General features: G+C 33.7%; 2 protein-coding genes across 4 annotated transcripts; one reads left to right on the top strand and one right to left on the bottom strand.

Annotated features, from left to right (window-relative positions):
• The first annotated feature begins 2274 nt into the window (after nucleotides 1–2274).
• Nucleotides 2275–23267, top strand: Pi3K59F (phosphatidylinositol 3-kinase 59F). Of its 3 annotated transcripts, XM_089707026.1 has the most exons (19): nucleotides 2275–2493; nucleotides 3334–3522; nucleotides 4092–4248; nucleotides 11805–11942; nucleotides 13409–13531; nucleotides 13968–14063; nucleotides 14256–14425; nucleotides 14652–14719; nucleotides 14810–14915; nucleotides 15092–15198; nucleotides 15527–15625; nucleotides 15958–16069; nucleotides 17371–17561; nucleotides 17946–18166; nucleotides 18557–18729; nucleotides 19466–20760; nucleotides 21077–21290; nucleotides 21754–21861; nucleotides 22371–23267. In XM_089707026.1, the coding sequence occupies exons 1-19, from the start codon at nucleotides 2423–2425 to the stop codon at nucleotides 22492–22494; spliced, it is 3762 nt and encodes a 1253-aa protein (XP_089563152.1). In that variant the 5' UTR covers nucleotides 2275–2422; the 3' UTR covers nucleotides 22495–23267. The 3 variants fall into 3 exon arrangements, with proteins under 3 accessions (XP_089563152.1, XP_089563154.1, XP_089563153.1); XM_089707028.1 differs by lacking the exons at nucleotides 2275–2493; nucleotides 3334–3522; nucleotides 4092–4248 and adding an exon at nucleotides 6895–6934 and having other exon boundaries at nucleotides 11553–11942; XM_089707027.1 differs by lacking the exons at nucleotides 2275–2493; nucleotides 3334–3522; nucleotides 4092–4248 and adding an exon at nucleotides 6896–6955 and having other exon boundaries at nucleotides 11553–11942.
• A 323-nt stretch (nucleotides 23268–23590) lies between these two features.
• Vps33B (vacuolar protein sorting 33B) lies at nucleotides 23591–26443 on the bottom strand. The gene is made up of 2 exons (XM_089707348.1): nucleotides 26151–26443; nucleotides 23591–25951 (listed from the first exon to the last, which is right to left on the bottom strand). Exons 1-2 carry the CDS (start codon nucleotides 26306–26308, stop codon nucleotides 24169–24171), a joined length of 1941 nt encoding a protein of 646 aa, XP_089563474.1. The 5' UTR covers nucleotides 26309–26443; the 3' UTR covers nucleotides 23591–24168.
• Nucleotides 26444–26471: the final 28 nt, after the last annotated feature.

The raw sequence follows: 26471 nt of genomic DNA, 5'->3' as shown, positions 1-26471 counted from the left end.
AACACTATACACTTTATATTTTCTAAATATTTCGTTAAAAACACTTGACGCACTGAGCCCACCAGCTGGTTGGAAAACAAACTGACTGCCGGCGCGCTACGTTTAAAGACAGTGCAGATACTCTATCGCTATCTCAATCTGACTTATGCTGTTATTGACTAAGAGTAAGTAGATTAGAAAATATGTATTTTGTTCTGTCTCAATATAAGAACTCTATAGGTTTATTCCTCTGAGGTTTTGACTTTATAAAAAAAAATATATCATTCAATTTTACGTCCTTGAGCAAACGACAAGGCGACTACCGTGAAACAATAAAATATCGTGTCCATAATAATTTGTTTCATAATTAATATTTGACCATAATAATTACGAAACAAAACAAATAAATAAATCGTCACTTGATAGTGGAAAGTGGAAACACGCACAAAACCAGAATAAACCAGTTTACGCTGTCCGCAGGTGCCACGTGCAGTCGTTTGGTAGCGTTAGAACATAAAGCACATTTCATTCAAAAATTATAATTATTATGTACGTAGTTTAATTGATAAATTTTGTATTTGTTGATTGTTGTTATTATTTGTTATTATTGTTATAATATTTGTTGAAGTGAATTACATGTCCCGCAGCCGGAGGCCCCAAATGAAAACTCAGATGTACTTAAAAACTACATTTAATAGCTAAAATGAGACTTTTACACCCATGTCTGCACGATGCAGACCGGAGTTAAAGAATGAATTTATACAGTTTAATAATTATAAAGACGTAAGCTTGGATGCTATAAGGGAAATCGCATCCACATTCTATTCCCGTGCGAACGGCGTATTCAGCAGTTTTGTATGAAGGCAGGGCCATAACTAGTGTTTAATTTGTGTGTAAGTGTTGTAACTTTATATTGTTAATTCAATATGGCTCCAGTGTTAAAACATGGTCGAGGCAAGCCTTTGACTTCTCAAACTAAAGAATTAAACTTTAAATGTCGTTTCTTTTTCAGGTTAGTAAATTTTTCATTTTAGTAACATTGTTAATGTAAAAGTTATATGTATGTTAAATGTGCAAATATTAAAATAAAGTCTCATCTTTTTCAGAGGAGAAACACATATAGTTTAATTTAAAATCCCTTATATATACAGGGTTACTTGTAAAACACCGGCAACCTCGCAGGACAAGATAGCTAACATCATAAGTAACAACATTTCGACTTTTGATAATTTGTTAGATTTTATTTTCATACAAAAATAAATATTCATTTAATTTTCCGTCTGAATATTATAAACTCTACGCCTCCCAAAAATTACGTAAACAAAAAGCGAACGAGAGGGGGAAGGGGGCGTCGCGTCGTCCATCCGATAATTAATAGAACATAGACTTACAAATGTAAGGAGAGTACAATAAAAGTTTAAAAAATCATTTAAAAATAATTTATTGCGTTATGCCAAAAGTCGTAGAACAAATGTTGTTATTTATGATGTTAGCTATCTTGTCCTGCGAGGTTGCTGGTGTTTTACAAGTAACCCTGTATAAAATAAAAACTAAAAATAAAATGTTGTTTTATTTTATTTGCTGACCATACACTACTACAAACGCAAAAATTTCTCTAAGCTAATTTACCTGTATAAGCGCTTATAAGCGCTTATCGGCGCTTATAAGCGCTGGTAACCCGCGCAGGAAAATATATGAACATGCGCTTATAAGCGCTGATAGGCGCCGACAAGTTCCAACAAGTTTCAACAAACTTGTCGGCGCCGATCAGCGCTTATAAGCGCATGTTCATATATTTTCCTGCGCGGGTTACCAGCGCTTATAAGCGCCGATAAGCGCTTATAAGCGCTTATAAGTTTCAAGCTTTCTTTCTGAATACGCCCAGAGAAACCAATTGGATTCTCTGTCTACGATTCAATTTCATGGATTCCTCAGCACAGAGTTCGCTTACACACGCATAACATGAGCATTAACCACGCATTAACATAAATTGATCATCTGCTCAAAACTTGACATTGGCAGAATCCTTCCTCCAAAGAGAATAATGCCTTCCTCACTGGGATCGGGAGTTACCACTTGAAAAAAGAAGAAAAAGAAGATTCAATAATGGATTGTTACTTGTATTTTCATGATTTTCTCCATCCAATTTTTACATATTGCTATGATTGTTATATCTTGTGGTTATATATGTTTTGTGTCTCGTACATTTTTACCCTTTGCATTGGTAGCATTCAAGCAGCAGTTAAACAAATTTTCATATAGCAATACTCATCTCAAGACTCAAGTCATAAATGACATTTGACAATAATAAATCAACAGATAAATTTTTATCTATCCAAAACAAATCAGATTTTGGCAAAAGGAGCAAACAATGAAAATAACTGCAATTTATTAGTTAAATAAATTAATATATATTAAGCTGTGTGCATAAAAAACATTCAAAATGAACGAAATGGACGATAAGTTTTACTATGTGTATAGTTCATCGTTGGACCACAAAGTTGAAATAAAAATGTATGTAGACTTAAATTTAATTTATTGTATGTAATAAAAATATGTATAAAACATTTAACACGCATATAATTCATTTATTTATAGTTTGAAACTAATAAAAGACTAGTGGAAAGTATAAATATAATATGTTACATTTTTTCTTCACTAGTTTACTAGAAAACCTGTGTGATAGAATTTATCATTTTCTAATATCTCATGCGTGAAATACAGATGAAATATTACAATTTACACATTCCATTCCTAACACAACAAGTGTAAAAAGTAGAATGTCACCCACTACTCTATATATTCGTTTTTTATTTAAAACTAGCTATTTACCTTAGCTTTGTCTGGATTGTATGGTATGGTAAAAGTATATAAAACCAGCAATATTCAAAGTTCAAATTCAAATCGTTTATTCAATTAGGGGCCGATTTTTCAATCGTTGGTTAAAATTTATGCGTCCAATAAAGTATTACACGAACATTTTAAAATGTCACCTGTATACTGTCAAATATGGACAAATATAATATATTTTTGAAATGGTAGTTTAATACGTTATTCGATGAATAAGTTTTAACCGAGGATTGAAAAATAAGCCCTAGGACTAATTGGATTGAATTTGCTAATTAGGACTAATGATTTTTCCAACATACTTGTTTTTTCATACAAAACCTAATCACACATAGTCACATGTAATACGCATAATTTGAAAGAATGTGCTGATGAAAGTTGATAAACATTTCAAACTACTTTAAATCACCAACACCCACAGGTATTATGAAAATAATATCTAAGCACATCTGTTGAAAGTGTTTTACTTCTAAATATCATTCATATTAATTATTACTTACATTTCAGTGGTACTTTAGAAGGAAAGCGATCCAAACCTGAATACGACAAGCTCCTCTCCGATCCTATGCTAAAATTCTCTGGGCTATACCAGGAAGGGTGTTCCGATCTCTTTGTGACCTGCCAAGTGTTGTGCGATGGGGTCCCTCTAGCACTCCCAGTCACTACGTCGTATAAAGCTTTTACTAATAGATGGAAGTAAGTAAACCACAACAATATTAGTCATAATTAAAATACATTCATGAATTAAAGCCTATTATATATATAAATGCGATTTTAATTTATAATTGTATAATACTCGCGTAAAATCAAACTCTAAAGTATCGTCTACAAAAAGTTAAAATCGATTCAAATAACTGTAACTGTTACAATGTTTTCTGAAATAATTACTATACACATATTTAAAACAACATCTATGATGTTTTCAAATTGATTATATTTGTAGCAACAATACATGCATAAGGTCTTTAAGGTGCAAGTATATAGTTTTATCTGAAGAAACTATATACTTGCACCTATAACTGATACTTAATATTATAAAGCTGAAGTGTTTGTTTGTTAGCCCATTTATCAAGAAAGGCCATAGGCTATATTATATTATCTCACTCAGACCAACAGGAGCAGAGCACTGCAGATAAAACCACGGAGCACAGCTAGTCTGAAATACATATATGGTTTACATACTATTCAACAAACAAACCACATCATGACAATATCTACACTAAAAATTATGAACTTGAAACTAAGATATATCTTTCTGTTCATAGTTGGAATGAATGGGTGACTCTACCAGTGTACTACAGTGATTTGCCTCGTAATGCTATACTCGCCATGACAATATATGATTGCGCTGGGCCAGGGAAGTTAATGGTGGTTGGTGGTACCACCATTTCATTGTTTGGAAAACATGGCATGTTGAGACAGGTGAGAAAGTTGTATTATAATTAGGTGCAAGTTATATTATACAAATTTTTAAATCAATATTGTTTCATATTACGATTGCTGAGGTCACATATTACAAATCTTTTTATACTGTCTATGACTTATATACAAAAATATTTAGTGAAGAAGATATATTTATTTGCTATATTCTGTGTTTTTATTATCTGTCTGTATCTGTGTTGCATATATTCTATGAATTATTTGAATATATTTTATAAAATTTGTCTATGAAGTTCCAACTATCCATACTTATATCAAAATTAATCCAATTCTTTTGAGGCTAAAAAATATAACAAACCGGCTTATAAACTAGTATTTATGCTCCTATATTTTATTAAAATAAAAAACACTTTACTCATATTTTGCGATGTCTTATTAGTAGAATTAATGAACAAAAAATAAGAATAAAATCGTTTTTTTTTTTAGGATTGTGCTAAAAGCATATAATATGAAGTATAAACAGCTTATCTTTACGTATGCAAAAGGTAAATTATTAAATATTATTATATCTTAAAACACTATGAAGGTTAATGTATAGAAAGGTTCACTATAATTTTTGCATTCACACAATTTTATTTAATTTCCATTGTGTTCTTTATCACACGAAGGTTACTATAATAATAATTAATATCGAAATCGTGTATTTTATAATAATTAAAGTCATTAAACTTATTTAAAAAATGATAAATATTTAACGAACCTTGAAGCTAGCTTACCCGTTCAGCGCACAGCGTGGTACAACAGCGACTTTTTGTTTATATAAATTCACGAATCGGGCTTTATGTGCAGGCTCTTTGTTTAATAGCTATGGATTTTTTCTTTATAATTTTACCTCTCTATGTATGAAACATACCTGTCTAATACAACTATAATTTGGAAAATCCAAAAGTGCACGCCTCATAATTTTTTTTTAATAATTATTTATTAATTATTATTTTTGTTTATTTAATAACAATTAAACCACATCGAATCAGACCCTGAAAAATGAAAGGGTTCTATTCCTGAGCATACTCAAGCGTAAGAGAAAAAAAAAGACTCGATTAGTAAAGTATTTCGGTCGCTATCGTGTTAACAAGAAAATCCTCCGCACATACAGACACACGGACGTCCAAGACAGAACTTTTTTAAACTGTTTTTTAACTAGTTTAAATAACAAAAATGACATCAAAATATCATGAATGTTAAAAATAGTGTTTTTTTCTTAATATGTGTGTGTATGTATTATCTTACAAGTGCAATGTATGATACATAAAGACATTTTAAGTTTGAAAAATCAGATGTTTTGCGCGAAGTGACAGTAGTACCCACCTCAACGCTTCGCTTATGAGGCGTGCAATACACATCATGAGATTTAAGTAATACGGACCTACCTTCATTTTGCCGATCCAAAAACATTCACGTTTAACAATGTCTCATGTCCGCATTTTTACGATTATTTCTATTTGGTGTGGTGGTGGTTATAGCTTCCTAAGAATATTATTATTGTTTCTCGCAAATTCCCATACAATAACATAATTACAATTTACAATTTACTAAATACAACGTACGTGTACGTGTGTAATCAAATCATGCCAAAACAACTTCAAACTACCTACAGAGGCATTCAGCTGAAATGCCGCTACCGTACTCTAAATTAATTATGTACCGATCGTTGATTTAAATAAGCCATAGGTATTTATATCAATGATGCAAAAAATAAAGCTATGGCAGCTTCCCTTTTAATTTATTATTCTAAAATATCTACGTTAATGTTTTTTTTTAGAACCTTTCAGTCGTTTTTGAGACTTAACGTACCTTTATCACAAACAGTAGCTAATAGTTATTATTCTGTGGACTGTGATACTACTAAAACGCAGACCTGACCTGACTATATTAGGTAGGCACTTATTTTTTTTTATATAAAAACGATTTTAGCCATTAGCCAGTCAAAAGTGCATTCGCCACGAGACATGTAAATCATCCTTAATTAAATTGGAAAATTATTATAATTTTTCAAACGGGTTCGTTTATTCGAATATTAGAATCACGTGGATTGGAATTACCTATTCTATCTATATTATTATGTATAATATTTAAATTTTAGGTTGTAAACTGTAATATTAATTAACTTTCTTATCTTTGTTTAAATGTAACTAACATTATTTTAATGTTTAAAGATGTTTTTGAATACACACTTAGCTTTTGAGTATATCTACTTACTTATTCGTTTCGAGCTTTCCGCTTGTGGCTCAGCAGCTTTTTCTAAAACTTAATAAATAATTTACTGAAACTTTATTCAAAAACCACTCTATCTATTAATAAAAACAAATCAAAAACCGTTGTGTAATTTTAAAGATACATAGGGACATACATAGGGACTGACAGACAGCGGGAAGACTCAAAGCTTTATAGTTTATCCTTATCCTAGTGATGACATACATACAAAAATAAAAATCTCTTCTTTGTATGATATTAGCATTACTAATTAATTTTACAATAATAAAAGTCATGTATGTTGTTTGATAAAATAAATACTAAACAGTTAACACGATTTGAACATTAATCTGATGGCGTACTGCATTTGAGGACCGGTTTTTATAATATTATTCAGAAGTCGGAAGATATCTACAAGTTATGTTTTAGACTTTAGTTTGTTGGACGTCGCGAAATATTGCACACGTTGATCGAAGTATTTTCCTTATAAAATTATGTAAATTTTTGTTTACAAACAGTTTTGGTTTCTGTACAAATGTTATTGAAACATGAGAATTATAGTTGGATAACTCGAAGAATGTTAATTGAATAAACTAGGGGTGTTTGTTAGGTTTAATTTAGATAAACTATAAATTGCTATTGTTTTTGTAAACGGTGGTTTTAATAGTTATTGTTTTGAATCGTATTCGCAGTTTTTTTGTAAACAGTGGTTTGCTAAAAGTTAAATTTTTTTGTCAGTGTTGTGTGAAAAATTTGTGCTTCTGCAGCCTTCGAAGCTGGTTTACGTAAATCAACCTACTTTTTTCTCTATTGATCGATTGTCCTAACGTATTATTTATTGTTTTATCGAAAAACAAAGTTTGCTAAAATATTTTTAATTAAATATGTTTCATTAAAAATCTAATAGGTGCATGCGAATTTTATTTACTAAAATAACTTATGATTTTATATTGATCGGTAATTTTATTATTCTGTATATTTTTCAATTTCAATTTAAATAATATATTTCCAAAATCTTATCGTTCTTCATAAACTTATCCCATGGGATGGGATTTAAATGGACCTATTACATATAATTATAAATAACTAGCTTTCCACCCGCAGCTTCGCCCGCGCAGTCAAAGAAAAACCCGCATATTTCGTTCTTTCTTTCTTCTTTCATAGTTCCCGTTCCCGTGGGATTTCCGGGATAAACCTATCCTACCACCCGGGATAAAAAGTAGAGTATGTCCTTTCTTGGATATCAAAATATCTCTATACCAAATTTCATGCAAATTGGTTCAGTAGTTAAGGCGTGATTGAGTAACAGACAGACAGAGTTACTTTCGCATTTATAATATTAGTATGGATTCAATCCTAAAATAAATTGTTTTGTTATAAGTACCTAACAAAAAATATTACAATGTTTTCGATAAAAGCTCCATTTGTGCTGGACATTTTTAAATCTCCATGTTTATTTATTTTAACAAACCTTAATGTAAAAAAGAAATCATCTAGGTAACTGTGTATTGATGACTTGTTTTAAGATTTTTGCTTCGCTTCTGCAGTACCGGCTAAGCCCCTGTTTAACCGGAACAATAAAATATAATACAGCCTATGTTACTTACCCAGCTTTCTACTGAATAAATAATTTACAAAGTTCTACTTTAAGAAAAGTTAAAAAAATTACAAAGTTATTACTTCCATCTTTTTACAAGATTTTTGTTTTGTTTGGGAAGTAAATCAGGATTATTTCAATATAAAATTATGTCTTGTTTTCACATTTTTTTGTAAATGTTATATTTTTATTCCAATTTAAAAAGCGGAAACGATAACATGTTAATTGCATTGCTTAATATTGATTATTCATATTTTAATTAATGCATTTTTTATTCATAATTCACTATTGTTATGGATTATATTTTTTGTTTAATAATAATAATTAATTAATTAATTAAAAAATTAATAAAAGATTTTTAGTTTTCTGACCGTAGGTAATTCTATTCACGTGAAATAGTTTTAGGGGAAATTAAATACCTCCATTAAAATTGGTCCAGTATCCGGGATTAGAAAAATAGACTATCTATACAAATATTATAAAGAGGAAAGGTTTGATTTTTTGTTTGTTTGTTTGTATGAATTGAATAGGCTCCGAAACTACTTGGCAGATTTGAAAAATTCTTTTACTGTTGGAAAGCTACATCATTTCTGAGTGACATAGGCTAGGTTTTATCCCGGAAATCCCACGGGAACGGGAACTATGCGGGTTTTTTTTTTGAAAACGCGGGCGAAGCCGCGGGCGGAAAGCTAGTCTGTTATAATTAGATGAAAAAAAAATTATGAGCTGATTTCAATGTTATGAATCTATTAAGAAAACCTCTACCATAATAACTAGGTACATTGAAGTTAAAAAAAAATAAAAAAAAATAGTAAATAATAATCGCACAACTCAATTATAAATTTATAACTCTTGCCCTACTTTTAATATTTGTTACATAAAAATTGATTCTTAATATGTGAACTTTCAAATTTATGTTAAAAGCGTAGGATGTCGAATATACCTATTAGATATTATCATTATACCACTTAAATAAAATTTAGCATTTTGTCTAGCCAAACAGTTCAGACATGTTAATTATTGATGATAGTTTATATGACAAGGAAAATGTATCTCCAGCATTTTTATAAGTATTGTTGTAAGTTGTAAGTTGTAAATGGCAAAGCACCTGTAACACTTCTAGTGTTACAAGTGTTTATGGGCGGTTGTGACCACTTAACATCAGGTGGCCCACCTGCTCCTTTGCTTGCTCTGACATAAAAAAAAATTATAAGTAACTAGTTAGTTATATAAAAAAAGCATTTTTTTATTAACAAGATAAGCTGCAAAAATGCATTTCCGTTTTCATTAATTACCTACTCAAAAACTTTAATTATGTTACTTTGACAAAGGACATACCTTATCTCAAACTCAAGGTTTAAAGAATAATATGTCGGATCCAAAAAATTATGTATATGAAATCAAAATGAAAATTACATATAGACTTGGTAAATTAGGGTTAAAAAACTTTGAAGGCAAAATCTTATTAAAAAAAAATAATAAAAAATATCCAGTAACTTGTGCTATTTCGAAAATGAGTTTTTTAAAACGTTTTTCATTGTTGTACTTATATTTAACTTTTATTTCCTACTTCGGTGTTTTGTTTCTCTTATTTGCATACCGTAGGTTTTTGTTTTGTTTTTCATGTGAATGTTACTATGCATTTTTATAAATAGATGCTAGTTTACCAGACTTGCAGATCTTCTGAAAATCTGTGTGAATTTTTTATAAATGGTTTGATTACCCAAAAAAAATTAATTAAACAATATGCAATTTTATATGCAAATATGCAATTCTCATAATAATCAGGAAAAAAGCAGCAATATATCATTAATACCTTCAACTGTTTCATAGATACATCTAAATGCTAATTTGATCTCCGCAATTAACGATTAAAAATAATTAGTATACAAAAAATAATGTTGTCACTACAAATCGTATTACATACATAGTTAGTTATGGCTCGACTAGATATCGACCTCATATAAAAACCTTGGAATAAATAAAACTAATGGTGGCTTGAAGGTCTTATCCACATAATATGACGTTATGTATAAAAATATAGTTATGTATTTTAAACTGTCAAAGGAACATTAAAGTAAACAATTAAATACATAATATAATTAAATAATTTGGAAAATCCAAAAGTGCACGCCTCATAATTTTTTTTTAATAAATATTTATTAATTATTATTTTTGTTTACTTAATAACAATTAAACCACATCGAATCAGACCCTGAAAAATGAAAGGGTTCTATTCCTGAGCATACTCAAGCGTAAGAGAAAAAAAAAGACTCGATTAGTAAAGTATTTCGGTCGCTATCGTGTTAACAAGAAAAAGGATCCGCACATACAGACACACGGACGTCCAAGACAGAACTTTTTTAAACTGTTTTTTAACTAGTTTAAATAACAAAAATGACATCAAAAATATCATGAACGTTAAAAATAGTGTTTTTTCTTAATATGTGTGTGTATGTATTATCTTACAAGTGCAATGTATGATACATAAAGACATTTTAAGTTTGAAAAATCAGATGTTTTGCGCGAAGTGACAGTAGTACCCACCTCAACGCTTCGCTTATGAGGCGTGCAATAAATGTGATTAAAATATATTCCGGGATATGTAAGCTTACTAATGGTAGAGTATACCAACTTTCCTTAGAATATTTTTTTCTAGAAGTCTTCAAGTTGTTATTTTAACTGCGTAATATAAAAACAACTGGCACACTGTTTGATTCAATTAATCTTATAACATTACGAGTTTATTTATTACCTTTATGTTTGATATAAACTACAAAGTAAATATTTATCGGGTTCATGACATCTGTTTAAAGGTTACGTGAGACATTTTATTACAAATAAGCTTAATGCAATTAAGTTTTCTAAAAATAAAATATTTTTGCATTTTCATAAGCGTTGAGCACTCATTTGAGACGAGGAATACTAATTAGTTTGGATAATTATATACTAGCAGAGGTAATACCTATTCTAATAGGTACAAATTATGGTATTACCTTGTCTGAACCAGCCATTATACTTAAACTGTATATTTATGCCTTAGTGCTTATTACAATATGTACCTCAATACGGATTTGCATGTATTTCGATATATGTATATTGTAAAGGTAGTTGGAACTTTAGAGATGGTCATAGGCTTTTGTGAAAATATTAATTGAATAGAAGTTGTAAATTTCAATGCTACACCGCAGCGTAAAGCGCACTTTTCTACCAAGTCTGGAAATTATAGAGAAAAGTTCATTTCCTGATGATTTTTTACCGTTTCCAATATTTCTATTTGCTATATTTTTATTTAAACCACCTGCTAAAATAGGTACTTCTGAAAATTCAGAACTTCTTTAACCCATTTAGATTTTTGTTCACAAGCCTTAAGTTGGTAGTTAGTTCTGCGTGACCATGAGCTCATAAGATCAAGTTGGATCCTCGCTGATATGCCGCCCCGCCCACATATAAATAATGATCGATAATTACTCCGTTATGTTTATATTGACCTCAGCTATCGTTGCGTCACAATCCTGCAAGATAGTTCAGTGCGTTTCAAACTCCCGCGCTTTCTAGAACTCTAAACACTAATGTATCGAAAAAGCGGGAAAGCTTGGAGCATGGAGGAATTGACAAGTGATAGTGTAGTGAATTGATATGGTTTGTGTGCGTTAAAATGGGCAATTCGACGAGTACGTTGAACGCCTGCAAGAAGTGTTACCTGTACCTCGTGGGTCAGCTCAAGAAGTTACTGTTTGTCCCAAAGGGGATGTTCGATCTTCGCGTGTGGCCCGGCGTGGAGGGAAGTGAGAAGACGCCAGGCAAGGCGCCGGATAGGGGCAAGGAGCAGATGCAGAGGTTGGCCAAGCTGGCCAAGAAACATCGCAATGGCCACATGCCAAAGGTGAGTTGATTTTTTGTACGTAATAAGGGAACGAATTTTGTATGAATTAGCAAAAGCATATCATCGTGTAGATAGGTTTTGCTTAATATATGTGAATTGTGGACTTTTTATGGGACTTCAAATATTTTGGGCACAAAAAATAATGACTTATTTTAAATGAAAACTTAAAAGGCATTTATTTTTTTTAACCCAGTAATAGAATAGTTAATGTATTTACTTTTTCTTGTAATATACGTAATACATATATTTTAACATTTATAATTTGAATGAGATATTTAATTAGTTTTAATAACAAAAGAAGCGGATACATTATTTAAATAACATCCCAAATGCCAAAGGCGTAATAAGAATAAATGAAGTCATACTTGTAATTATATTTTAAACATTACCATATTAATGGCAATATTACATTTTGGATAATAATAATGTCTGCTACATCTCCACTTTATTGTTAAACTTGAAATATCAAGTTATAAATTACAAAAAATCAAGAAAAAGCTTTGTAGGTGGGTAACACTTACCACCTTATTTTTCAACATAGTTTTTTCAAACTATGACTAAGTATAAGAAAATTTTATTAAGAAGGCGTCAAAAAAAGACAAAAAAAAACTATTGTGTTCTTTTGCAAAAAAAAACTTATATTAAAATAGAAACATGTACCAGAATTTCCATGTTTTTCTAAAACCTACCATTTAAAAATACAATAGAAACCAAATAATATGGTTATAGTATAGAATTAACGAGTAGAAAGTAGATTTGACAAAAGATATAACAAAATAAAAGATTTCTATTAGACTATTAAGATAAAAAATACTATCAATTCCATTCATGGCACTCAATAATATATTAAAATATTCAAAAACCATATGTAGGTTAGAAAGGCTTTGGTTATTGCTTACATAATTAATAACTTATGAAACCGATGTTTATAAACAAAGATGGAAGGCCGAATGAACCTGTTCTATAATTGATAATATATATGGGAGTGACGTCACGGTTCGAATGGTACCATTGAATATTGATACACGTGTCCAATTTTATTAGAAATAGTGTCTTCTGTTTAAATTAAGACGTATCTACACGTGTGATAATTGAATTGGAAATTGTGTATGTCTGTTAGGTTATCAGTTGAAAAGTATTAGAATTTAGTGTGGTAGTGGTTGTCCAAATTTGCAAGTTTAAGGTTGTAAAGATGGGTAAGTTATTAATAACTCAGGCCCCGGAATCACAGACACAATAGAAAATCTATTGTGTCGTGGACCGATCGGGCCGTTCGGGGCTCAATGGGTTAATATTATTTTTACAGATAAAAGCTATTGATCAGATTTTATATATTATCCAAATGTGTTGTCTCGTTCTCTCTTTTTGTATTGATCAGCTATAGACATAGAAATCAAAGAGTACATTTTAAACTTAATTTTATTAAGTAACGATATTATTAAAGTTATTATTTTAATGTATTTCAGGTGGACTGGCTCGACAGACTCACATTCAGAGAGATTGAAATGATCAACGAAAAAGAGAAGAGAAACTCCAACTATATGTACCTCATGATCGAGTTCCCGACAGTTCAGATAGATGGCGTTGATGTAAGAAATCCTTATATGTAAATAGTTGAGATAATCTATACTAATATAATAAAGCTGAAGAGTTTGTTTGAACGCGCTAATCTCGGGAACTACTGGTCCGATTTGAAAAATTATTTCGTGTTAGATAGCCCATTTATCGATGAAGGCTATAGGCTATATATCATCTTGCTAAGACCAACAGGAGCGGAGCAATGCGGGTAATACCGCGGACTACAGCTAATGAGTTATAATTTGGTCAGATAAAGAAAGAGATTGAAAATTGCAGCTATCTCGTTCACTTAATATTTCTGTCTAGTCACATCTAAAGGCAAAAAACAGATTGACAGCTGAGTGACGCCATTTTCAATCTCTTTCTTTATATGACTATTTTATAGTATGTACTAAAGTAACCGAATTTTGGACTATTTACATATGTAAAAAAAATATTATTTTACAGCACGCAGTAGTATACTACGAACAAGACGGCGACGAAATGTACCAGTTCAGAGCGCAAGCTGAAATTGTAACCGTACCCGATTACGAAATACTACAGGTATAGCAAGAACTTCATGCAAGCTATTATGATTGTAATTAAACAATTTTATGTAAAATTGTTATATTTGACTCCATTTTCTATGTTAAAAAAATGTCCATCAATATTGAATTTTTATTTTGTTGTTGAAAATGTAGTTCGATCGAGAAGTAACAACAACAAAAAAATCAATCTCTCATATTTTTCACCCAGGAGAACCTAATAGAAAGCAAACAACATCGCTTAGCTCGTTCAGTCCGCGGTGTGGCACCAGCTCGTGACGCGAAGCCCTCAGCCGGTGAGAGGGATCGTCTTGCGGGATTATTGTCCAGCCCACCGGCACCGCTGTCCGCTGATGAACAGGATCTTATATGGAAGTATCGGTAAGAAATTGATTAGGACCAGGAAACTTGGGAAAAGATGGTTGGAATAGGAGATTTTGAGGGTTTTGTTGAAGTTGGGTGGGTAGACCATGCAGAGTTTGGCGACTTTTTATAAAATAACCTTGCAGAGCACAAACTATATAGCTTTTGGGAGTACGTTTCTATTTCTGTGTTTCTGGACAAATGGATTAAAGTCATTTTTATGATAAAAACTTTTTTTTTACAGATTTTATCTGTCAACTCATCGGAGAGCACTCACGAAGTTTTTGGAATGTGTCAATTGGAATCGACCAGGTATAAAATTTAATTTAATACTTACCTTTATTTACTTTAAAAAATACAAAAAATGGCGATGTATTTATAATTATACATTTTATTTACCAGGTGAGGTACGTCAAGCATTAGCAATGATGAAACAATGGGCGCCCATGGACGTAGAAGATGCCCTTGAATTATTGACACCAAAGTTCACGCATCCCGCTGTAAGAAAGTAAGTTATACATACAAAAATTATAGAAATAGAAATAGAAAATGTTATTTTTTTGCTGCGAAAATTAGCCATACGCAAAATAACGTCCAATAGGTCAGGCTGACTAACGTGTCTTAACTAGATTAACTTAACAGTTAATAATAGCCCGTATTTAAAATAAATTTATGTTTCAACAGGTACGCAATATCTAGACTAAAACAGGCACCCGACGAAGACCTACTGTTGTATTTATTGCAATTAGTACAAGCGTTGAAGTATGAAGACTTTCTCGAAATACATGAAGGTAGGTGGATATTTTTAGATTTTGTAAAAAAAAATATTTTTTTTTTCAATTAATTGTGGCCTTTTGACAGAAACATATGTCCTTGAAATAAGCAAAGTAGGCCACATCGCCGCTTCTCATCAGGTGGGATTAAGGCCAAACGTCTGCCTATTCATAATAAGAAAAAAAAAAGCCCTGATTTGAAATTTAATGTTCTGATAAAATTATTTAATGTTCTGATTGAAATTTAATGTTCTACATAGTCTGACAGTATTTAAATTCACACAATTTCTCAACGGCTCTCTAAATAATATCGATACAAATAGTATCCACCGATTATTTTGTATAGAATACGTGCGAGTGTGTGGGAAAGAGTTGGCGATACCGACTGAGGGAGAGATCCGACCGCAACACCGCGGTAGCCAGACCACATTACTTTCTGCGTCTGGTGAGATTTATATACCTATTTTTTTTATTATTGTAAAAAGTTCAGAAAATTTTGCTCTAAATTTATATTAAACTACAAAATTTATTTTTGGTGTTTAAATAATTCTTGTGGCGCAAATAAATGAAACTAATTACTTAGGTCTTAGGAGATTAAAATCATTTCTGACAGATGTTTACATATTGTTATGTACTGTATTAATCCGTTTTTGTATAATTGTAAATATTTTTAACTTGGTGTGGTACATTAAATTGTTAAATAAATAAATAAATAAATGTTTAAAAGTAAGTTGTATAACCATTCAAAAAATAAGTAAGGTAATAAATCGTTTTAAGGGTTAACAGCAAGCGAAATGACAACATCAACTAGTAGTCGACATTCGGATACAGCGGAAGAGGGGGGTTCCGACTCAACGATACAAACACTCGAGGATAATGCTGAATTCAGGTAATATTTGTAGTTTTTTTTTTATACTAGATTTCCGTCTACGGCTTTTACAGTTTTCAAAGAATATCGCATAGTTCCCGTTCCTGTGGGATTTCCGGGATAAAAAGTAGCCTATGTCTTATTCTGGGTCTTCAGCTACCTTGATACCAAATATCATTGTAATCGGTTCAGTAGTATTTGCGAACATCCATCCATCCTCACAAACTTTCGAATTTATAACATTAAACTAAACCTGACGATGATATTACGAAACCAGTTGTAGTTCTTATAATTAAACTAGCTGTACCCGACAGTCGACCAGGACTATATTCGCGTGAACTGTCAAACGTGAAGTTTAATGGCCATTTATATTTTGAAGTGATACTTCTTTAGGCGCGTTGAGAGTACAATTTCAAGGTCACGTCATGGAGTAAGGTAACGATTCTGTTATCTTTGAATCATGCCAAAGAAGTTTCACTTCTGACACGTTTGCTCGGCACACACGCTCTTTTTTTAATTTACTATTTTATTTTTGTCGCAAATTTCTTAAGATTTAATTTGATAAGAAATTTGAATTGTGGAAATCGGTTCAACCCATCACGCGTGATGCCGCGAGTAAGGAAAATATGGATTCATTTTTATAAGATTTAATTTAAAAGTAAATAAAATTGGAATTAACGAAATTTTTTCTTCAATTCAAAAATTTTAGCTATTTGATTGATATAAATTTATAAATATACATTTGATTGATTTCGCTGTTGCTTTTTAGTTTGTTGCATATTTGATTCGTCGAACATAAGACGTCATTAAAAAGATTATTTTGATATGCCTAATTGCCGATATCGAAAAGATTTCGTGGATGGATTAAAACTTTCCGGACTCAGTTATGCATATGGTGTCCCACAGGGTTCCATGTTAGGTCCTTTTTTATTTTTAATATACAATAATGATTGACTTGAGAGATTGTGCGATTTTTCTATGTTGATAAGTTTATAACGGTGTCCGGAACTCATTTAAATCTAGTATATTCATAGAATAACCATTTTTTATAGAACCAACACCCTTGCACGTTGAAACGGCGATACATTTATGCGTTATTGACAGCTATTTGTATGGAATTTAATCGATATTTTGCTCGAATTTTGTTTTGCGTCTTTAGTCTAAATGACTTGTTAACGAATTGTATGTCAATGAGTGAGTGAGTGAGTATGTGAGTGAATGAGTTAAGTACTAACATTAGATTTAAGTTTTTCTTCGCCTAACAAATGTATATGCGTTATCCGAACTCTTTTTGACGTAAATACTTCCGATTGGCCGTTCAGCCCCACGGAGCCGGCGGAACAGAGTCTGGCGTCGTTTCTGATCAGCCGCGCGTGCCACAACAGCGCGCTGGCCAACTACCTGTACTGGTACCTGCTGGTCGAGTGCGAGGACGGTGACGCACCGCGACCGCTGCCCACGCGCGGCATGTACCTCGCCGTCATGCGTACTCTCTCGCACCGTTTGGCCAAGGGTGAGTGCGTGACGTCACACGCGTGCACATGTGGTGACGTCACACACATGCACAACAAACACATATAGACAACACACGTACACTAGTGATAAATGCAAAACACACGCACGCAACACGCATATACTAACTCACCAAAAAAATATCTACTCACACGCTCACATACTCATGTTTAATACACCCATAAAGTTGTACGCTTGCACAACAGAACATATTACGCACGCACGCGCATATACGTAATAACGCACCTACACATGCAAACACTAATACGTACAAATTTTATATGTTCCAGATTAAGAACAATAAAACGTGACATGTAACCGCACATGAACACAGAACTCCCTCTATATGAAAAAAATAATAATTAAAAAAAAAATCTTCCCTCAGGTAGTTGCGCACAACAGCGCACACGATCTTTCCTAGCGCGACAACAAGTATTCATAGACAAGCTAGTGCGACTCGTCAAGAGCGTCGCACGAGAGAGCGGCTCGCGCCAGCGCAAAGCGGAAAGATTGCAATTACTATTGGCCGATCCGGACCACTTCAAGTACAACTTTGCCAACTTCGAGCCGATGCCCTTCCCGCTCGATCCTACTGTCACTATTAAGGTACAAGAGAGAATAATGTTTGTGTGTACAACTGGCAGACGTGAATTTGACGTGTGATTGTGTTTGGGTGTGTGTGTGAATAGTACATGTTTGTTGATACATAATTTTCTTCCGATAACAAGATGTTAAGTTAGTAATCTATACCGTGATTGCATTCATGATTAATTGAACAAAAAATATTTTATCATACCAATTAATGAAGTAAAATAAAATTCAGAATCAATTACTATAAAATGTATTGTTTTGAAACTTTTGAAACGTTTGAACAGTTGGTAATAGTTTTAACCTAATTGTATTTGATGGAAAAATTGTTGTAGATTTATTCACAATTTGTGAATACCCAACAACATTATTACAATAATATATTTCATTCAATGCTTTCATTTTCAGGGCATAGTAGCGAAAAAGGCGAGTCTTTTCAAATCTGCCTTAATGCCGTGCAAACTAACATTCCTCACGACGGAGGGAAGCGAGTACGAAGCTATATTCAAGCATGGAGACGATCTGCGACAGGATCAGCTAATTTTGCAAATGATAACACTCATGGATAAATTGTTGAGGAGGTAAGATAGAAAATATTAAAAGAAAAAATCAAAAGAAATGTTGTTGTTTTTTTTTTAAGATTTCTAAAAAGCTGTGTTTTTTCTTTCATATAGTGCTTTGTAATAATATCATAGCATCGGTTTATAATTCTGAAATCGCAATATTTAGGTTTTCTTTACAATTTCATCGAAAAGTTTATATGAAGTCATTCTTATACATTATGAATAGCAATGGACCCAACAGATATCCCTGTGGTACTCCAAATATATTTCTTTCCAATGCATCATCAGAATTTTCTCATTTAATAAAATGAACAAAGATGTATTTTAACGTTGCATCTAAGAGCAAATATTGTTTATCCCATTAAACTGGTTTACCGGTTAAAGCTTTTTTTACTGTTTTTTAATTAAGGGATTAAGAATCCTTGTTCGTTTGCATGTTTTTTATTTTTATGGTTGCCTGGAAGTGATTGCTAAAAGCAAAAACACCACCTGTTGTAGATTTTTTCATTAATGTTATTTTATCTTTTCTTATTTCTGGTAATGTACAATAATTCGTCAAATAAATGAGGCACAAGTGGCAAGTGCGTTTCTTGCCGGTTTTTCTCCTTAGACACTGCTTTCCGAATCGGTGGTAAATGTAAAAATATGTTATGACTTGGTTATGACGATTCAAAAGTGGAGGAAGTCTAATTGAATAAATTAAAGTTTTAGTTTGAGTGACATATAAAGGTGTACACTTTACACTCGGTTGCAGAGAGAACCTGGACCTAAAGCTGACGCCATACAAAGTGCTGGCGACGAGCTCGAAGCACGGCTTCCTGCAGTTCGTGGAGTCGGTGACGGTGGCCGAGGCGCTGGCCAGCGAGGGCAGCATACAGAACTTCTTCCGCAAGCACAGCGCCTGCGACACGGCGCCCTACGGCATCCGCCCCGACACCATGGACACGTACCTGCGCTCCTGCGCCGGCTACTGCGTCATCACGTACCTGCTGGGTGAGTGGCAGAAGTGGAACTGCTTCCGCAAGCACAGCGCCTGCGACACGGCGCCCTACGGCATCCGCCCCGACACCATGGACACGTACCTGCGCTCCTGCGCCGGCTACTGCGTCATCACGTACCTGCTGGGTGAGTGGCAGAAGTGGAACTGCTTCCGCAAGCACAGCGCCTGCGACACGGCGCCCTACGGCATCCGCCCCGACACCATGGACACGTACCTGCGCTCCTGCGCCGGCTACTGCGTCATCACGTACCTGCTGGGTGAGTGGCAGAAGTGGAACTGCTTCCGCAAGCACAGCGCCTGCGACACGGCGCCCTACGGCATCCGCCCCGACACCATGGACACGTACCTGCGCTCCTGCGCCGGCTACTGCGTCATCACGTACCTGCTGGGTGAGTGGCAGAAGTGGAACTGCTTCCGCAAGCACAGCGCCTGCGACACGGCGCCCTACGGCATCCGCCCCGACACCATGGACACGTACCTGCGCTCCTGCGCCGGCTACTGCGTCATCACGTACCTGCTGGGTGAGTGGCAGAAGTGGAACTGCTTCCGCAAGCACAGCGCCTGCGACACGGCGCCCTACGGCATCCGCCCCGACACCATGGACACGTACCTGCGCTCCTGCGCCGGCTACTGCGTCATCACGTACCTGCTGGGTGAGTGGCAGAAGTGGAACTGCTTCCGCAAGCACAGCGCCTGCGACACGGCGCCCTACGGCATCCGCCCCGACACCATGGACACGTACCTGCGCTCCTGCGCCGGCTACTGCGTCATCACGTACCTGCTGGGTGAGTGGCAGAAGTGGAACTGCTTCCGCAAGCACAGCGCCTGCGACACGGCGCCCTACGGCATCCGCCCCGACACCATGGACACGTACCTGCGCTCCTGCGCCGGCTACTGCGTCATCACGTACCTGCTGGGTGAGTGGCAGAAGTGGAACTGCTTCCGCAAGCACAGCGCCTGCGACACGGCGCCCTACGGCATCCGCCCCGACACCATGGACACGTACCTGCGCTCCTGCGCCGGCTACTGCGTCATCACGTACCTGCTGGGTGAGTGGCAGAAGTGGAACTGCTTCCGCAAGCACAGCGCCGGCTACTGCGTCATCACGTACCTGCTGGGTGAGTGGCAGAAGTGGAACTGCTTCCGCAAGCACAGCGCCTGGACTTCAAAAAATTAGGAATGAATTAATTTTTCTATCTAAGTTATATATAAAAAAAACTAGTGGGAGAAATTTTTTCCAACGCAAAATCTAATTCTATTCGATCCACATCAGCAAAATATCCCCTAACATTCATATTTATTAATTATCCAACAATTGTTGACCAACTTTAAACACGTCATTCAAATCAACCAAATTCTCCACAGGTGTAGGTGACCGTCACCTGGACAATCTCCTCCTCACGAAATCCGGGGCATTATTCCACATCGACTTCGGTTACATCCTGGGCAGAGATCCCAAGCCACTTCCCCCACCGATGAAACTCAGTAAGGAGATGGTGGAAGCCATGGGTGGGGTCCACTCGGAGCATTACCATGAGTTCCGTAAACAATGCTATACGGCTTTCCTTCATTTGCGCAGGTAAAGACAAAAATAAGACGGGTTGCACTCCGGGAGTGCCGGCAAAATTGAAAACTTGATTATTAACGTTGAGCATGTTTGATATCCATCCGTCTTACGCTTTTTCGATCAGGTCACGTGTCCTGACGCGAGTTTAAGATTTTATACCCAACGCCGCTAAAGAAGTTTTCACTTCAAAAATCCTAAAACTTTTTCAGAAAATGGTAATAGTAATTGAAACTATCCTGATAGTACTAAGATCTTTGGAGACATTGCACAAATGTTTTCCTACATTTGCGCTGGTAATAGACCTTTTATTGAAGATATTTCTCATTGATAATAGTAGTAAGGTTTAGACATAAAAAAATGCTCATCATGCAAAAAAATTACATCAATTTATTTTTAAGTATGTCAATATTTTCAGAATTTGCCATGTGCAAAATAAAAGTACTTTTCATATAAATAAAGTTAATAATCCTTCCAGACACGCTAACCTGATGCTGAATCTGTTCTCTCTGATGGTTGATGCGTCTGTACCAGACATAGCTCTCGAACCGGATAAAGCGGTTAAGAAAGTGCAGGATAAACTGCGGTAAGTTTAGTGGGCTATATTTTGTTTAAAAACTTGTTTTTGTGATAATATTGCGAAGTTTTTTAAAAATGAAAAATAATTTTCCCATTAATTGTCTCTTTTCATATCGTAATTATATTTATTGGCTGTATTTTTTTTTTTTGAGAAATAAAGCCTTCTTTTTTGTTAAACTGTCTTATTTTAATTAATTTTGCTGGCTATCTAAATAAATAAAATAAATAAATAAAAATCATTTATTGAGTAACAATACATAGACATAAATTATACAAACTCGACGATCGCCTCAACTAGGTATAAACCTGTGCTGTGCTAAATTCACTTTCAATTTTTTCATTATTTTCTGGGTAATTAGCCTTGTGGGCCAAACCTTTCACGAATAAGAACTACAACATCATTTACTTGCTACTAACACCTCGCTATTATAGACAAAAATTATTCAATTCCGTTGTTCTACAATTAATTGCGTTAATTTTGCCATTTTAATAACCATGTCTTAAATTTCTCTATAGCCTGGACCTGGGCGATGAAGAAGCGGTACATTACCTACAGAACCTTCTAGACTTATCCGTCACGGCTGTAATGGCGGCACTCGTCGAACACTTTCACAAATTCGCGCAGTACTGGCGCAAGTAACTTGCATGCACTGGCGCAAGTTACTTACTAACTTGCAAGACACTTTCGCGAATTATTTGAGTTTATTATATAAGCTAGCGCAAGTAACTTGCGTTTACTGGCACCAGTAGAATAATTATTACTCCATAAAAATAAAGATTGTGTGCGTATTTGAACCTACTAGCGCAAGTTACTTGCATTTACTGGCGCAAGTAGAATAATAACTCAATTTAAGGAGAGAATGTCGCGAAAAAATTAAATAATCGAAACGAAAATAACATTTCGAAGCAGTCCAAGTATTATTTGGAATTAGTGTGTAATTAATCCCTGCTTTATAATCCCTGAATAATATTTTAATTATTATTTAATTTCAATTCTGTATAAATTTAAACTATCATGTACTTGACCTTTGATTTTGCCTTTAAAAGTAATATAACGGACTTTTTATGCATTGATTAATACTTTCTTGCTAAATTTAATTATTTAAAAAAACATGGTATTGCATATTACAAACTGTTTTCCGAATATTATTTGGTGCAGATGCTTGTATTTATAAAAAAAATCATTTGTAATATAAATTAATATTCATATTTATGTCCCTTTCTTTTCTTACAGTTAAAAGACAGAGAGACGTTATTAAAAAAAAAACTTTATTTATAGTTTTTATTTCTACCTTTAAATATTCGGAGCAAGTAAAACTTTTTGTAATATTGACACAAATCTTAATTGATACATACATATTTTTAAGGCAAAATCAAATGCTATGGGTTTTTCATTAAAATCGGCGCAAGACAATACTTACTTAACCTCAAAATAAGAAGATATATTCTTCAAAGGCTTAGAAATATTTACCACATCTCGGACCAAAAGCTTATTAATATTAAATGCTGTAGATTAATTAAAGTTAATAATATTATACATAATTGCATGTTATGTCGGCTATCTTGCTTGCGATTTGAAGCCGTATTATTAATAATTAAGAATGTAGGATAATTTTTTACTGTGATAAATAAAACGAAATATATATTTTTTACTGAATTTTTGTTTTATTTCAAGCTTAACAGTGATGGAGATATTTATAATAAATATACAGTATATTTAAATCTATACTTATATTATAAAGCTGAAGAGTTTGTTTGTTTGTTTGAACGCGCTAATCTCAGGAACTACTGGTCCGATTTGAAAAATTATTTCGGTGCTAGATAGCCAATTTATCGAGGAAGGCTATAGGCTATATATCATCACGCTAAGACCAACCGGAGCGAAGCAATGCGGGTGAAACCGCGCGGAACAGCTAGTATTATATAAACTTAATGCAATGCATAATCATTAGAATTTGAGATATATGATGAGATAAACAAAGTGAAGTAATAAATAATAATACACTTACATAGAAATAAATATCATTCAATGACAAATGAAGAGGGGATTCCCTCTATAATTAAATATAGGCAGTGCTGTCTCACCAATATATTTTAACAAGTATTAAGACTACCTAAAATTGGTACCCATAATTCCTTTTTTTATTCAGAGTATTTAATTCCTTACTATCTGTTGTAGTAAAAAAACGATGTAAACGATATTACATTCGTACATTAATTCTACTGGTACAATTTACAATCATAATATTATATTGAGAACATAAAATAGTCATCAATATATACACATAACAAATGAATCCTTATGTTAATTTATTCATATATTAGCGGCCATAATATCACTGCCGCTAGCTATACAATCTCCAGCGATAATTATCTTGCTCCCCGTCGCCGCCTGCACAACATCACAAGCAGCTATTTCAGCATACGTCACCCCGCCAATAATAAACACTAAAACCGTCCGAGGCTTTATACATAACCCACTATTCATTTTACTATCACTTTTCAACACTTTCAAAATCGACTTTGCGTCCTTACTACCAAGATCTATATTACTTTGCATGGATAGATTGGAAAGCCTTTCATTCAATGTTTCCATACCAGTTTTTAACTTGTCTACAACAGCGCCACCTACTTTCAAGTCATTTAAAGCTGATAGTTTATTCAGTACTTCCACAAGAGATTCAGAACTCAGTAAAGCATTACAGAGAGTAGCGACTAATGGTATATAACTCCCATTAAAAACATAACCAGGGGATGTACCAGCTTCAGTTTGTGGCAACTGTTTTAATTTATTAGCAATATTCTGAAAGCCAGTCTGCCATTTCGGTAATCGTTCACTAAGATTGCTTAAGTTGCTAATATTTAACGATAATTTTGGACTAGACGGCTGTACTAACAAACCAGCACTAATTAAATTATTAAACACATACAAAAATTTATATCCGAAAGCAAGTAAGTATTTGCTAACTAAGGAATTATATTCGTCATAAGATAGGCCCTGAGTTAAGCTTAATAAACACATAAGACGTAAACTGTTATACATATGAATGTCTGTACCAAACTGTTCATCGACAAATGTGAAGTTTGATTTTTTATTTCTATTATTCAACATTTCACTCTCAGCTTGAGTCAAATTCTCAAACTTATTGTTCATTTCTGCAATAATTGTCTCACTAGCCAACACATGGTTAACTAAGTTCTGTTTAAAAAGAGTCACTTGCTGTAATTTTGTTGCAACAAAGTCTTTCATTTCTTGAATACCAAGAGCTTTTATATCTTCATTCTTCAACAATTTTGCCTTTGAACTTAACACACTTAAAACTTCAGAGAAATGCCTGTGTTTAATTTCACCGTATAAGTTATCTATAGAACTGTCTAACGTCATCACTGTGTTTTTTGATGATTTATCCTCGCTAGACGTGAAATTCATTTTGCCCTTTTTCAATTTTGTTTCTTTGACATTCAGGTCTAAGTGACCACAGTTTATGCTGAAGATTTCATTCAATAGACCACTGTAGGTAGCAGGAGTAAGTAAGCTAGAGGCGTAATCTTGGTCTCTGTCCATGATAATTAAAGCACCTATTTCTTGGGAATTTTCCATATTAACAAAATCTCTTTCATAGCTTTCCTTATACACCTCCAATATATCAAGAACACTGGATGATAATTTGCCAAGCGATAATATACATTTCGGCTGGCCAGTAACATGGAATAAACTCCATAAACACATAGAAATGCTGCTCAATAAAGACTGATTTTGCTCGACAAACATTTGTCTATAGAGAAATGGTAATTCCAAACTTAGTAATTGTTCATCTAAACTAAATAATTCCCAAGAAAATGAGTGTAATTTTACAATGTCGTACAGGCCTTTACTTTCAAGTATAGAATCGTAAGTAGACATTGTTTTGGGCACAATAATAACATTGAAACATTTGGCATCAGTCAGTGAAGGATTTTGGCTGAGTACTGAAGAGATTTGGTCAAGAACACATTTGTATTTTTGAAGGCAAGCCGGTATCAGATATGCACGATTTGTGTTAGCTGTATTTCCCAATTGTGGTTCCATCTTGTAAATTTTATCAACACCATGTTGCCTGCAAGAATTCAATAAGAATTAATGACTAAAAATATTCCTAGGTTTCTCAAAAGTGAGTACAATTGAAAGATAAATAAATATTTATTTAGAAAAGAGGTATAACAGAAAACGTTGAAGGCATAGTAATTTTAGCTACTTGTTGCTTTGTAATTTTTAGTTTGATTAATATTAATAAAACTCTTTTCTCTCAGACGTACCTTAACCAACTCACTCCACATATTCTTTCCAAAGGTTTAATGAGAATTGGGTCAATAATCAAATCTAATTTACTGCCGCAAGCCGACAGTATACATTGGAGTTTGTGTTGGGAAATTAGGCATAATGATGCTAATTTTAACGACAGAGGTTGATCCATCACTGAAGTGTTTTCATACTACGTTCATTCAATTATTTAAAACATTCAATACAGTATTTGAAACAAAAATAAACAGTATTTTGTTATTATTTTTCAGCAAGATTTTGGCCAATTCGCAAACATGAAACAGCTGACAATGACGTTTACGAAATTATTGACATCT

The sequence above is a fragment of the Colias philodice genome, chromosome 19, assembly GCF_061535455.1.
Source record: "Colias philodice isolate Cphi_HAF_F1 chromosome 19, ilColPhil1 Martin Lab GWU primary, whole genome shotgun sequence".
Taxonomy (NCBI): domain Eukaryota; kingdom Metazoa; phylum Arthropoda; class Insecta; order Lepidoptera; family Pieridae; genus Colias; species Colias philodice.
Note: the sequence above shows the minus strand (reverse complement) of the source record. Positions and strands in the feature narration are given on the sequence as shown.

What these genes read in the sequence shown, in the direction of transcription:
- Pi3K59F (XM_089707026.1), top strand. Translation starts at nt 2,423, where the DNA reads ATGAACGAAATGGACGATAAGTTTTACTATGTGTATAGTTCATCGTTG. An exon ending in CACAAAGTTGAAATAAAAAT is followed by an intron (nt 2,494 to 3,333) that starts GTATGTAGACTT and finishes CTTACATTTCAG; the next exon opens with TGGTACTTTAGAAGGAAAGC. An exon ending in TTCAGATAGATGGCGTTGAT is followed by an intron (nt 13,532 to 13,967) that starts GTAAGAAATCCT and finishes ATTATTTTACAG; the next exon opens with CACGCAGTAGTATACTACGA.
- Vps33B (XM_089707348.1), bottom strand. Translation starts at nt 26,308, where the DNA reads ATGGATCAACCTCTGTCGTTAAAATTAGCATCATTATGCCTAATTTCC. An exon ending in TGTGGAGTGAGTTGGTTAAG is followed by an intron (nt 25,952 to 26,150) that starts GTACGTCTGAGA and finishes GAATTCTTGCAG; the next exon opens with GCAACATGGTGTTGATAAAA.